Source organism: Hoplias malabaricus, chromosome Y (genome assembly GCF_029633855.1).
Source record: "Hoplias malabaricus isolate fHopMal1 chromosome Y, fHopMal1.hap1, whole genome shotgun sequence".
Taxonomy (NCBI): domain Eukaryota; kingdom Metazoa; phylum Chordata; class Actinopteri; order Characiformes; family Erythrinidae; genus Hoplias; species Hoplias malabaricus.
The window spans coordinates 54,175,643-54,189,741 of record NC_089820.1 but is presented as its reverse complement, the minus strand read 5'-3'; the positions used below and the strand labels follow the sequence as shown (position 1 = coordinate 54,189,741).

At 44.4% G+C, this 14,099-nt stretch overlaps 2 protein-coding genes and 1 long non-coding RNA gene across 3 annotated transcripts; all 3 read right to left on the bottom strand.

Annotated features, from left to right (window-relative positions):
- Window positions 1-1,033: 1,033 nt before the first annotated feature.
- LOC136677640 (achaete-scute homolog 1b-like) lies at window positions 1,034-1,678 on the bottom strand. The gene has a single exon (XM_066655219.1). The coding sequence runs from the start codon at window positions 1,598-1,600 to the stop codon at window positions 1,034-1,036; it is 567 nt and encodes a 188-aa protein (XP_066511316.1). The 5' UTR covers window positions 1,601-1,678.
- A 325-nt stretch (window positions 1,679-2,003) lies between these two features.
- Window positions 2,004-10,474, bottom strand: LOC136679365 (malignant fibrous histiocytoma-amplified sequence 1-like). Its single transcript, XM_066657850.1, has 10 exons — window positions 10,398-10,474; window positions 8,408-9,275; window positions 8,026-8,323; window positions 6,455-6,641; window positions 6,177-6,361; window positions 5,596-6,092; window positions 5,242-5,390; window positions 4,478-4,676; window positions 4,215-4,283; window positions 2,004-3,660 (listed from the first exon to the last, which is right to left on the bottom strand). Exons 1-10 carry the CDS (start codon window positions 10,411-10,413, stop codon window positions 3,636-3,638), a joined length of 2,493 nt encoding a protein of 830 aa, XP_066513947.1. The 5' UTR covers window positions 10,414-10,474; the 3' UTR covers window positions 2,004-3,635.
- Window positions 10,475-10,935: 461 nt separating this feature from the next.
- Window positions 10,936-12,363, bottom strand: LOC136677778 (uncharacterized). The gene is made up of 3 exons (XR_010796430.1): window positions 12,258-12,363; window positions 11,914-12,172; window positions 10,936-11,105 (listed from the first exon to the last, which is right to left on the bottom strand). It is a non-coding gene; the product is annotated as an uncharacterized lncRNA (long non-coding RNA).
- Window positions 12,364-14,099: the final 1,736 nt, after the last annotated feature.

Here is a 14,099-nt window from a genome sequence, read left to right as displayed (position 1 = left end):
AGCTGAACTAACTCACCAAAACAATGCCATGCCTTTTTCAGCCTCAGCTTATATTTATTATATATGTATTTAGTGTTTATTAAGTGCTTGGACCCCTAAAGGCCTCATGCTCTTGCCCTTATGAATCTTCTATTTCCGAAAGCTCCAAATTCAACAAGAGTACGATCACCACACCACTTTCTGAATAAATAAAACTTGTCTTTATTTTACATAAAATAAGCATTCTCTTTATAAAACAGTACATCACACACACGTCGGCATGAAAAGACACAAGTGCACACTTTGATATAAAAGCCATTCATCCAATACAAAAAAAAGCCACTGTTTATGTGTTGTGTTCTCCAGCTCTAGGCCTTGCACCTGCGAAAATGTGTCTCTTTCAGGATCACACCACTCAGTCAGCAGTGATTACTGGGTATGACTTGTTTCCTCTGTAACAAAGACACACACAATGGTGCTGTTCTTATGAAGTAGTCACAGTTAGTGGCGCCCCCTTAAGGAGCGTGTTTCGCCTGCTAAACGTGAGCGAGTGAGTGAGTTTCAAGCCAGTTCCATGTTGTGCACATCTTGGTTGGTTGTATGTTGTGGGAAATGGTCAGTTCTCTTAGGCAGCGCCCATGCACTTGGCGTGACCAATTAAAATGTCCACATCTGCAGTTTTATCAGCGTTTTCAACCTGCAGCTTCCACGATTCCTGGATGTTTCGGTGAGCTCTGGAGCAGAGCGTTTTTTGGTTGCTTTTGTTCAGTCCATTTTGTTTGTTTTTTACAGCACCTGGATCAGTTCAAGCACAGAGTGGATCTCTGGAAGTTCCATGACCCCCTCCACTGCTGAAAACCATTACAAACAGGGGTTGAATCCTGATGATTTTGCCTTCTAATGGGAAGTAGATTTGTGGTCAACATTATAGTCCACTAGATGCTGACCATCAATTGTGTCTAGAAATAGTCACAGGTCAAAGCACGCTATCGCCCCACAGAATGCCATCACTGGCCATTGAACATCGCTATATCTTTAATGGATGATTATTGTATCAGTAGCCATCGAACCACGAGCTGAAGTCCAGCAGCTCCTGCTCCTCGGAGCTCAGCGGCTCGTAGCTCTCATAGTATCCGCAGCACTCGTCGGAGGAAGAGGCGCCAGAGCGCGGGGACTCTGCGCCCGCGGAGCTCGCGTTGGAGGCGGCCGGAGAGGGCACGGTGCGCACGGACGCTGCGTCGTGCTCGTCCACGAGCCTCTGGAGCGCGCGGATGTACTCGACGGCCGAGCGCAGCGTCTCCACTTTGCTCATCTTCTTGCTGGCCGCGCCGCTGGGCACGTGCTGACGCAGCGTCTGGAAGCCGAGGTTCACCTGCTTCACGCGGTTGCGCTCGCGCTCGTTGCGCCGGGCCACCGCCACGGGCGTCTGAAGCGGGGACACGGAGACGAAGCGCAATCTGCGCGTGCACCGGAGACGCTCCGGACTGTGGCTGCCGTCGCTGCTGTTGCTGGAGACCGTTCTGGGTCCGCTGTCCGCCGAGGAGAGGTGCACGCGCCCCGGGCATGGAGAGCTCACGCGCGCTGGCGCAAGGACGCCAGAGTCCATCTCCATAAAATGCATGCTACAGCTCGCGAGGAAGACCAAGGAGGACAAATGACAGACGTGGGCGCGCACCGGGCTCGTGCCTTACGCGTGGCCTTTACGCAACAGGACCGTGCGTGCGCTACCGCTGCTTGGTGGCTGGATGCCGTTCAGCTTTGGAATGACGGCTGGCACGCGGTGCCTTTTCAACACGCGCACGCCACCGACACACACAGAGAACGCCCCGCCTCCAACCCCCTACTGACAACCTGCCCCCACCCCACGCGCCACGCGCCCTCCCAGATTTACATTTGGGCGCGTGGTCACATTTTTCAAAACCTCAGCAAAAAGCCTTAGACAGCAAAGTCTGCGCGTGAAGAACATTACAGTGAGACCACATTTATAAAGGTTTATTACAACTCACTCTAACACTATCATACAACCAGCCTTATAAAGGGTTTATAAATGGTTTATAGTGAACTGGATCACTGTACATTCACCTGCATTTATAAAGTGTTTATGCATGATTTGAAATGAACATATTAATGTAAGGGACAGTACAAAAAAGCCATTTCCTATCAGTACTCCTTGACCAGACGTTGCCTTATAAGGCATTATAAAGCAGTTATAATAATGCAGAAGACACAGAAAGATATGGAAGTGTGACCTCACTATTGGTTAAACAACAAGTCCCCATTTATGTATGTGTTATAACTTTCATTAATATTTTTAAGGGGTCTATGACATAAATAGTAACCAGAAATATGCATATTAACCATTCATAAGCCATTTATGAAACAATCTCACTGTATGAAGGGTGCAGGTTATTGTATTAATGAGCTCATGTAAAGCCTTTATAGTTTTCTTTAAAGAATTAACACAAAAACATAAAAAATCATAGCTTGCCAAATAGTGAGCCCATATTCATCTACACTATAATAGATACTGCAATTTACTGATCTTTGTCCTGTTTATTAGTCAGAATTATTTGAGATCCCTATTGTTTATTTCACAGGTCACTGTTTAGCTTTGTATTTATGCATATTTTATACATTTAAGCGGTCTGAAATGTTTATGATCAATAACCATCAGTGAGGGTAAAGACTCTTAATGTGAAGGGACGTGTTGATTGGTTTGAACGAGTGGTTGGTTTAAGGTTTTAATCAGAAGCTTCTCCACAGGCCATTTAACTCGATCAGTTCATCTCAGTCTGTTTAACAGTCTGTGGAGTGCAAATCTAGGACAGAAAGGGTTAATAAAAGCTGCAATTTTAATTAAGACTTAAAGACTTGTTCATGTGTTCAATTGATATTTTTCCTTATTTAATAAATAAAGGTAGAACTACAGATAGACGAGAGCCAAAGGCAAGAGGTTCCCTACAGGATGCATTCACCCCATAAAAGTGTCCTGACTGACCTTTTGGGTGCAGTGTTTAACCTAAGAGCTCCCTCTAGTGGTGGGGATATTTTCTTGGTGAATGCTGTAGTGCCTTTGTAATAATAATTTTAAAAAAACAGCAACAAAATAAGAACATTTAAGCACTCTTCTGTGTCTTCTGACTTATCTCACTTGGTTAGAATGGTGACCTGTTTATAACGATAAATCAAACATAGTTAAAGTGTCTTTTCAAATTTTTTTTTAAATATACATAGGAAAGTGCAGCGGTGAAGCAGCAGGTAGGTGTCGCAGTCACACAGCTCCAGGGACCTAGAGATTGTTGGTTCGAGCCCCACTCCGGGTGACTGTCTGTGAGAAGTTTGGTGTGTTCCCTCTTTGTCCGAGTGGGTTTCCCCCCACGGTCCAAAAACACACGTTGGTAGGTGGATTGGCGACTCGGAAGATTGTTCATAGGTGTGAGTGTGTGTACCTAGCCACTGGAATGCATTGTGTTGCAGTGTGGGTCCCAAAGACCAGATAAATAGGGAGGGAGGGTAAAACACGGTGCCAGATCGATGGTGCGGATCATGATTGTTCCACTGCAGCGGCCAAAGGAAGAAGTAGAAGAAGAAGAAGAGGATATAGGCAAGTGTAACAGGCATCGTTTGTTGGGAAACAGGTGCAGTTCCTCCATTGCTCAGTACTTCTGGACTTCTGAGATGCTGGGAAAAAGAATATGAGGATTTGAATCAGAAGACGTAAGTTTATTTTAATAATCATGTAATATTCATGTAATATCATGTAATAATCATGTATTAACATGCAATAATCATGTAATAATCATGTAATATCATGTAATAATCATGTAATTAACATGCAGTAATCATGTAATAATCATGTAATATTATGTAATAATCATGTAATATCATGTAATAATCATGTAATTAACATGCAATAGTCATGTAATAATTATGTAATATTATGTAATAATCATGTAATTAACATGCAGTAATCATGTAATAATCATGTAATATCATGTAATAATCATGTAATATCATGTAATAATCATGTAATTAACATGCAGAAATCTTGTAATAATCATGTAATAATCATGTAATTAACATGCAATAATCATGTAATGTCATGTAATAATCATGTAATTAACATGCAATAATCATTTAAGATCATGTAATAACCATGTAAATAACATGCAATAATCATGTAATATCATGTAATAATCATGTAATAATAATGACAAAAAACATGATGTTAATACCTAACAGGAAACAGCAATTCGGTTCTGCGCGTGTGTCCATTGCGACAAGTCAGCTTCTCTTCTGAAACCCTGTTAAGAAAGTCACAAGGCATCTCTTCAGTTACGCTCACACTAAAGAGAATATGAATGAATAATTGAATAATTAATCGGGAGGTGCCGTTTTCCTTAAACACACTTAAACACACTGAATCAAACTTTACCCTCCACTTCTGTGCTGTTTAACTGAAAGGATCACCAAGAGTCCAGGCGCGACCGTGACTTACATGTTGAATTTTTCGGACCCTGAAGAATCGAGCCAGTCTTGCCAGTCCCTCCACTCAAAATAATCAGAGCATCCACTTTGTTTACACGGAGTGTGTACGAACTGACACAGTCCTCTCCACTGATGTGTGAGCTCAGCCAGACGCTTCATGATTACTTTGATCATGTCCCAGGCCTTCTGGATGTCTAGTGAGCTGTGCACTGAAATATGAACGTAGTACAGTTAATCAGTTATTACAAAAAACTGATCTGTCCCTGCATCAATTCTGAGGCAAAAGCAGTGTTCTCCTTTAAATCAGAATGAGCCACACACCTCACTCAAACCTTTTCCTCATGATTCTCTCAGGCCTCAGCTCTGATTAGGTTTGTTTTACACCTTGTTTTTTCACCCCACCTTTGCTTGTGGGTCCAGCGCTGTGATTGGAGGTGATTAGAAGGCTGGGTGGTATAATACTAATGCGCATGCACCCTACGTAAAGAGCAGCTAAAAATGAGAACAGCTTATTTTATCCCTTGCTAACGTAAGCAAACGACAACAACTGACTGGGTGGTTTGTTTCACAGTTGTTGGAGGGATGGGCTCAAGTGCTGGTGTTGTGTAATTGTTACTTCTCTTTGTGTATTTGGTGAATTTCGTCAAGAAAGACCAAAACAATGAGGTCAAACCCTGACATCTGGGTTTTTTAAGATCCCATACAAACCTTTATCTATTGTCGGAAGCCTACACTGTATTCATGAATAAAGAGCACAAATAAAACACATCTTACCATCACTGTCTTTGCACCGAATCTCAATAAACTGATCCCCGTCAGTAACATGTTCTCTGAGCAGAACCCGTCTGTTACCACAGGAGAACAGACACTGGTCTTTCCCAATCCAGTATGTGGAGTAAAAGGAGCAGATCTTGATGACAAGCCTGTTAAACACATCATACCAGAAGAAGGGAAGTGTATAAGCGAACGTTTTTCTGTTTAAATATTTAGCTGTAGTCAACGTTTCTGCTAGATGTTCCTCAGGTAGTAAAGTATGTACACTTGGTTCTACCAGTCCCTATTGAACTTAAGATACTTGATATAAGCTCAAAACCCATAATGTCCTCAAGTCCAAAGCTAGAGATTCACCTGTGAAAGAAGTGATGAGGAATCTCTGGGAGGAAGTAAACCTGGACATTGATGTCTTCCAGATTGTCCATTCCCCACATTCCCTTAACCTGCTCGTTGTTGGTCAAGAAGCTCGGGAACAGACAGGCCCCATCTGGGTCGTAAACAGAGGGATCTGACGGCTCCCACTTTCTGTTCGGACAAAACTCTTGCGCTGCAGGGTTGAGGGGTGAGCTTTGTTTGGTCGGAAGACAAACGTCAAAGTGCTGCAGTAGAGTGAGAAGGCTCCCAGCCTTCTTCTTGGTACCGACTATGTCTTCAACCAGATCCTTTTCCTGGATGACTGATCTCTCAAGTTCACTACGCACCAGGATCCGTATGGCCACATTGCTCAGTGTCGCCCTCTCCTGGAAGTTACTAACCCACCGTTTCCTGTGCATCTGCAGGGAGTTCTCTGACTTCAGATCTTTGTTAGGAATAGCTTCCAGGACACTGACCAAATCATGTCTTACAACGGCCTGAGGAAGAGGAAATCACAGTAGGTTTTTGGAGAAGATATTTCTATTTTTAATTATTATTATTTGTATTATTTTTAAGCAAACCTTGAACAATGAAATGAGGAATGATGGTTTCACAAACACCATGTCCTTCAAGTGCTGGATTTCCATGTACCACATGATGACCCCAATTCTGTGCAGATACTGAAGAATGAGCTTCATCTTGTCCTGGTCCAATTCACGGTGCATGTCCCTCAGGTAATACAAGAGGTCTTCTTGAGTTATTATTCCTGTTCAAAGAAGAACAGTGTTAAGAATGTTATGGTATTCATTTCATTTTCAATCATTACTTACACTGCATTGAACAAGAGAATGCGACTTACCATGTGGAGGAATGTCACCCTGATTTAAAAGACCTTGAAGTGCAGTTTCAACTTTTTGGTAGCACTGAGGGAGTCTCTGTTCCATGAACGGGAATATGTCTTTCTTTGAAGTCAAATACTTAATGTGGGCTTGCAAAGAGGCAATGTCCTTAGAGTCAGTGCAGTCTATGGGTACAAGGTCAAGGACCTAATTGTAAAGAAGGCACACATTATGATACAACACCAGGTACAGTGTTTACAGGCAGAACTTATTATTCATTCATTCATTATCTGTAAGCGCTTATCCAGTTCAGGGTCGCTGTGGGTCCAGAGCCTACCTGGAATCATTGGGCGCAAGGCGGGAATACACCCTGGAGGGGGCACTCACACATTCACTCACACACTCACACCTACGGACACTTCTGAGTCGCCAATCCACATATCAACGTGTGTTTTTGGACTGTGGGAGGAAATCGGAGCACCCGGAGGAAACCCACGCAAACACAGGGAGAACACACCAACTCCTCACAGACAGTCACCCGGAGGAAACCCACACAGACACAGGGAGAACACACCAACTCCTCACAGACCGTCACCCGGAGGAAACCCACACAGACACAGGGAGAACACACCAACTCCTCACAGACCGTCACCCGGAGGAAACCCACACAGACACAGGGAGAACACACCAACTCCTCACAGACCGTCACCCGGAGGAAACCCACGCAGACACAGGGAGAACACACCACACTCCTCACAGACAGTCACCCAGAGGAAAACCACGCAGACACAGGGAGAACACACCACACTCCTCACAGACAGTCACCTGGAGGAAACCCATGCAGACACAGAGAGAACACACCAACTCCTCACAGACAGTCACCCGGAGGAAACCCACACAGACACAGGGAGAACACACCACACTCCTCACAGACAGTCACCCGGAGGAAACCCACGCAGACACAGAGAAAACACACCAACTCCTCACAGACAGTCACCCGGAGGAAACCCACACAGACACAGGGAGAACACACCACACTCCTCACAGACAGTCACCTGGAGGAAACCCATGCAGACACAGAGAGAACACACCACACTCCTCACAGACAGTCACCCGGAGGAAACCCACACAGACACAGGGAGAACACACCACACTCCTCACAGACAGTCACCCGGAGGAAACCCACGCAGACACAGGGAGAACACACCACACTCCTCACAGACAGTCACCTGGAGGAAACCCACGCAGACACAGAGAGAACACACCAACTCCTCACAGACAGTCACCCGGAGGAAAACCACGTGGACACAGGGAGAACACACCAAACTCCTAACAGACAGTCACCCGGAGGAAACCCACGCGGACACAGGGAGAACACACCAACTCCTCACAGACAGTCACTCGGAGCAGGAATCGAACCCACAACCTCCAGGTCCCTGGAGATGCGTAACTGCGACACCTACCTACTGCGCCACCGTGGCGCCCCAGAACTTATTAGTTATATTTAAAATAGTCATAAGACAAAATATAATTATGACATCTTATAAATCAATTCAGCCTCTTTAAAGATTATATTTCCTACTCCACTCACCTTCAGTTTGTACTCTGTTAGACGCTCGATTTCACTCATTTGTTCAGAAAACAAGGAGAGGTCCTCCAGTTCCTCTAGGTTCTTTCTCTGCTGCTCCAAACTCTCTTTTGTTTCAGACAGCATCTGCTCAACCCTCTTCTCAATGTCATACTTCTTACCTATCGCTTCCATCACATCTGTGCACTGGTCAGTGTGAGTGCCCACTAAGAGGACCACCGAGTTTGGAACTTTGAGCAGAATGTTGCTGATCCAAAAACCCACCTTTTCTCTGAACGACTGAGGATCTTCTGTGTGGTAGCTACACGATTAAAAACAACACATCGTTAATGCCCTTAACCTTCGTCATCAGAAACTTCGCTTAGTATCAACACTACTGAAATACCTGGATAAGTCAACAGCGAGGATGACAAAAGCCTGAGGCGTTATGAAGATGTGGTGGGTGATGTAATACTCCTCTTGCCCAGCAAAGTCCCAAAAGAGGAAGCGAACTCCATCTCGATCTACTTCACGGATATCAATACCTACAGTGCGGTCAGCCTCTGCCACCGCCACGGGACGACCGCACGTCAGACTGCGACACAGGGTGGACTTCCCCGCCATGGAGGATCCCAAGAACATGGTTTTAATGGTGCAGACACTGCAGGAGTTGTCTTCTAACATATCAAAATAGCTTTTAATATCCTTGGAACCCCCCGCACAAATCTCCTCCGGAGGCATTCTTAGTGGGTTGCCGTTCACTTTGAACACATTGAAGTTCTGGGACTGAAAGAGGGCCCGGGGAAGTTCTGCCAGTTGATTGTTCTCCACGTAGATGTCTTTTAATCTAAGCAGACCCACCAAAGGCTGCAGATCCTTCAGGCTGTTGTTGGAGAGGTTCAGATACACGAGACTCTGACACCTGTTCATGTCCGAAGGCAGCTTGACCAGGCGGTTTGTGCTCATCTTAAGGAACTGCAGCTTCTCCAGGGATGGGAAGATACCATCAGGTATGTTCTTGATGCTGTTCTGATTTAGGTAAAGTTTCAGCAAACACCGTAGCTGCTTGATCTCCAGAGGGAATTCTGTAATCTCATTCCTGGACAGATTGAGCTCTGTCAGATTTGACAAGCGAGAGATGCCAGTCACCTGTTTGAGTCTATTCCTCTGCAGGTCCACCTTGACAGGATCCTGACTCTTCGCGAGCAGGGCTGGTGGGAGTGATCTGAGCTTCTTACCAGCAAAGTCCTCCTCCTTTTTTCCAAAATGACAGCCTTAACATAAAGAGAGAGAGAGAGAGAGAGAGAGAGAGAGAGAGAGAGAGAGAGAGAGACTTCAATTGGCTAGACTTTGGCAAGAATAGACCAAACGCATTCAAACACTCAAAGCTAGTCTTACTGTTGTACAATTCTTGCTCACCATGATTTTATATATACTATACCATTGTTATATATATATCATAGTACATTATGATATACAGGGGTTAGACAATGAAACTGAAACACCTGTCGTTGTAGTGTGGGAGGTTTCACGGCTAAATTGGAGCAGCCTGGTGGCCGATCTTCATTAACTCCACATTGCACCAGTAAGACCATGTGCATCCAATGGTTCAAACATTGTGTCCTGAAGGCGGTGCCGTGTATCAGGGCGACAATGCACCAATACACACAGCGAGACTGGTGAAAGAGTGGTTTGATGAACATGAAAGTGAAGTTGAACATCTCCCATGGCCTGCACAGTCACCAGATCTAAATATTATTGAGACACTTTGGGGTGTTTTGGAGGAGCGAGTCAGGAAACGTTTTCCTCCACCAGCATCACGTAGAGACCTGGCCACTATCCTGCAAGAAGAATGGCTTCAAATCCCTCTGACCACTGTGCAGGACTTGTGTATGTCATTCCCAAGACGAACTGACGCTGTATCAGCCGCAAAAGGAGGCCCTACACCACACTAATAAATTACTGTGGTCTAAAACCAGGTGTTTCACTTTCATTGTCCAACCCCTGTAGGTCATTACAAAGTAGAGTGAGTTAAAACCATCTGCACTGGTCAAAAGATAAAGATAGAATTAATGAAATGAACAGAAAACCATTCCACTCCCTATTCTCCATCAGTGTAAATACGTGTGTGTTCTGATTGACACCCTTTTTCATTTCTAGAAGCATCTATATATGGTTGTTTTTTCTTTTGTCACTGAGAGTGTGATTGTCTGACTGTATTTGTGTTGATTTAAACACAGCAGTACACACATTTAACCAAAACACACTGAAGAAAACACAGTAAAGCTGAGTTGACACTTCTGCTGAGCTTGTGATGTCTCAGTTACTTTATCTCTGAATGAAATACGTCTCCAGGAATTCTCTTACATCTCGAGATATATGTAATAAGCTCTTACCATTTGTAGTGAGCATAGCGACGACGAGCCTTTAATGTAAAATATACCTCTTCTCTTCCTTGAAGGCATCAGGAACTTCCTCTTTATTTCTCAGGGGCGGGGCTACCAGGATTTTTGACCAGTAGCAGACCTCCTAAGACCTCATAACTCAGAAGAGGTGTAATCACCAATAGTTTCACTATCCTCCCTTTTTCTTTGGTTAGTCTCATTATTTCATTTATGTTTTTCACAAAGTGCAATGGGCACATTATACAATCACTAGAGCTTTAAGGACAGGGCTTTTTATAAATGAAAAAAGCCACACAGTCTGATTTAATCATTTATAATCCATACAAGTGTTTTCATTAATAAACACAAGAAACACAAGACGTTTGGTTTCACTTTTATTTATCTGCAAACCGTCGTGTTTCAGTTTCAGTCACATGACCCAAAGCTGTGAAAGTCTATTGAGTGAGAGGACTGCTGCCACCTTGTGGCCATTATCAGCAACTTATAAAACAAGTCAAATAATCCACACAAATGTGGACACATCCTAAAGCCTTTTCAGACAGGACATGGACAACGAAGGAATGTCTTTCATCGTCTCGTTTTCTTCTTATGAGCGGTTTTCTTTCTGTCTGATTTCTGAGTCTTTAATGTGAGGCTGTTTGTCTCGACATCTTCATCAGTAGCTGAACTGGCTAATTTTAAAAGATACTTGGGCACATGCTGCAAAAGAAATAAACCATAATATTAATGACAGCTGAAATTGTAGTGCATTTAAAATAAGAAATTTTTCTATTTTTCTAAGGGTTACTGTCTGTGAGGAGTGTGGTGTGTTCTCCCTGTGTCTGCGTGGGTTTCCTCCGGGTGACTGTGTGAGGACTGTGGTGTGTTCTCCCTGTGTCTGCGTCGGTTTCCTCCGGGTGACTGTCTGTGAGGAGTGTGGTGTGTTCTCTCTGTGTCTGCGTGGGTTTCCTCCGGGTGACTGTCTGTGAGGAGTGTGGTGTGTTCTCTCTGTGTCTGCGTGGGTTTCCTCCGGGTGACTGTCTGTGAGGAGTGTGGTGTGTTCTCTCTGTGTCCGTGTGGGTTTCCTCCAGGTGACTGTCTGTGAGGAGTGTGGTGTGTTCTCCCTGTGTCTGCGTGGGTTTCCTCCGGGTGACTGTTTGTGAGGAGTGTGGTGTGTTCTCCCTGTGTCTGCGTGGGTTTCCTCCGTGTGACTGTCTGTGAGGAGTGTGGTGTGTTCTCTCTGTGTCTGCGTGGGTTTCCTCCGGGTGACTGTCTGTGAGGAGTGTGGTGTGTTCTCCCTGTGTCTGTGTGGGTTTCCTCCGGGTGACTGTCTGTGAGGAGTGTGGTGTGTTCTCTCTGTGTCTGCGTAGGTTTCCTCCGTGTGACTGTCTGTAAGGAGTTGGTGTGTTCTCCCTGTGTTTGCGTGGGTTTCCTCCAGGTGACTGTCTGTGAGGAGTGTGGTGTGTTCTCCCTGTGTCTGTGTGGGTTTCCACACAACTGATGTCGAACATAAATAAGGAAATGTAACCTGAACGGGATGAGGCACACTAGCATGTCTTCTGCTGTCCTGCTGACGGACTCTCTCACTCCTTCGAGTGTAGACAGTGGGCCTCGTTGAAGTGGACGTTCTGAGGCGACTGGACGTTGGAACGACTTCAGACAGCAGATCCATTACTTCAGCCTCGTCTATCTCCCTCGCTTCTTTAAAGAGTCCACTACATTCCTGGCAGATCCAATCCTCAAATGGCACTGCACTTAGAGGAGGGCTGAGGCAGCAAATGTGATACCTTTCAAGTCGACAGAAAGAAGTAGAGACATAGTGCCCAACAAAGTTTAATCTGATTACGTTTTAACTGAAAACCTCAGTCTCACCTCGAGTCACAGGCTGAACAGAGCAACATGAGGTGTCTCCGGTCACTCCTTCCACACTCTTCACACACGCTCAGTAAATCCACAGCATTTCCTTCCTGTAAAGCTTCACCTGAGGGGCCTGTACTGTAACCTAGACGTAGTGAATACGGGTCAAGGTGAAAGCATGCTTGCCACTCCATAGGCACAGAGGGACAAATCAATCTGCCTTACTGTTTTTTGAATGCCACCTCCAACACCTGTTCTCTGATAAAGGACGTTAAATTCCAGCCGATCCACAGGGCAGGAATTTGTCATCTATAAAAGATCATAACCATAAATACTTGTATACACACGTCTACACGAACGTGAATATACCTTTACATGACTACACATTGCTTCACATAATGCAGTTCCTCTCACCTTTGCCCATTCAGTAATGCAGGTTAGACAGTAGAGGTGCTCACACTGCTGCGGCGTGGCCACTGACTGACCACTGAAGGCATTAAGGCAAATAAGACATTGCACTGTGTGAGGTTCATCCCAATCCAGGCTCAGATCTTTAAGGTGTGTATCATCCATGTTCATCTTAATTCAGTCTAATGAAGGTGACATAGCAATTCTTTCACGTCACTTATTTCATGAAGCATTATTATTTTTTGTAAATACTGTATACACTACTCAGAGATCAATTTCATTTTCACTGAACATTCCAATTAGACATCAGTGGAATGTGGTAGACCACACAAAATGGCCCCAATGTAAAGATACACAGAAAATCAAGTCCTCACTCTGGCTGCACACCTTATAGCGTATTTCTACCCATCTTTAAACTGCAAGAAGAAACTCAACGCTGTGTGTCTGGAAGGATGTGGCCATCACTGAGTGGGAGGAAGAAGATTTGGAAATCAATGTGTTATTAAATGTGTTTTTGGGAATAATTGGTTCACAAGAAGCAGAGAATGCAATCTATGCCTGAGACTGCAGATTTGTTTTTTAAAAACACTGTAAATCAGTGTAATATAAGAATCTGTGAATACAGGAAAAGAGTGGCTCACTTATATGGCGTCTGCTTTTCCCCCTTGTCTGTGATTAATATATATATAAATGAATGGCCATTTTGACTAGAATTTAAAAGAATGAAGGGTGGTCTACTGTTATTGACCTTAATACAGATCACTGCAGTTATTATAGCTTGGTCATGAAGTTAGCACTCCAGGAATACAGGTGAAAACTAGTATACCAGACGCATTATACCGTATTTAAGTTACTATAATAATTTATAACTATGGCTACGTCCTATAGATGTTATTGACTAAAGGGAAACCCACAGAAAAACGGAAAAGAGAAGGTTTATCTCACGTACGAGTGTCCAAGACAGAGGCTAACGTTAAAAATATAACAAATCAGACCAGAGTAATCAAGCGATGAACCACTGAGCACTGACCACCACGAATTCTATTTATGCTTAAAGATATTGAGGAGTTCCTACAGCAAATTATATTACAGACAGACAGACAGAGAGAGAGAGAAAGAGAGAGAGAGAGACAGCGAGAGAGAGAGAGAAAGAGAGAGACAGCGAGAGAGAGAGAGAGAGAGACAGCGAGAGAGAGAGAGAGAGAGAGAGGGAGACAGTGAGAGAGAGAGAGAGAGAGAGAGAGAGAGAGAAAGAGAGAGAAGCGAGAGAGAGAGAGAGAGAGAGACAGCGAGAGAGAGAGAGAGAGAGAGAGAGAGAGACAGCGAGAGAGAGCGAGAGAGAGAGAGAGAAAGAGAGAGAGACAGCGAGAGAGAGACAGCGAGAGAGAAAGAGAGAGACAGCGAGAGAGAGAGAGAGACAGCGAGAGAGAGAAATCTGATAGAGTGTGT

Bases quoted from the DNA above. Each gene is read 5' to 3' on its own strand.
- LOC136677640 (XM_066655219.1), bottom strand. From the start codon at position 1,600: ATGCATTTTATGGAGATGGACTCTGGCGTCCTTGCGCCAGCGCGCGTG.
- LOC136679365 (XM_066657850.1), bottom strand. The intron at 6,093-6,176 runs GTTTGCTTAAAA...CCTCTTCCTCAG, and splicing joins TCCTCATTTCATTGTTCAAG to GCCGTTGTAAGACATGATTT. The intron at 5,391-5,595 runs GTGAATCTCTAG...TGTGTTTAACAG, and splicing joins CCTCATCACTTCTTTCACAG to GCTTGTCATCAAGATCTGCT.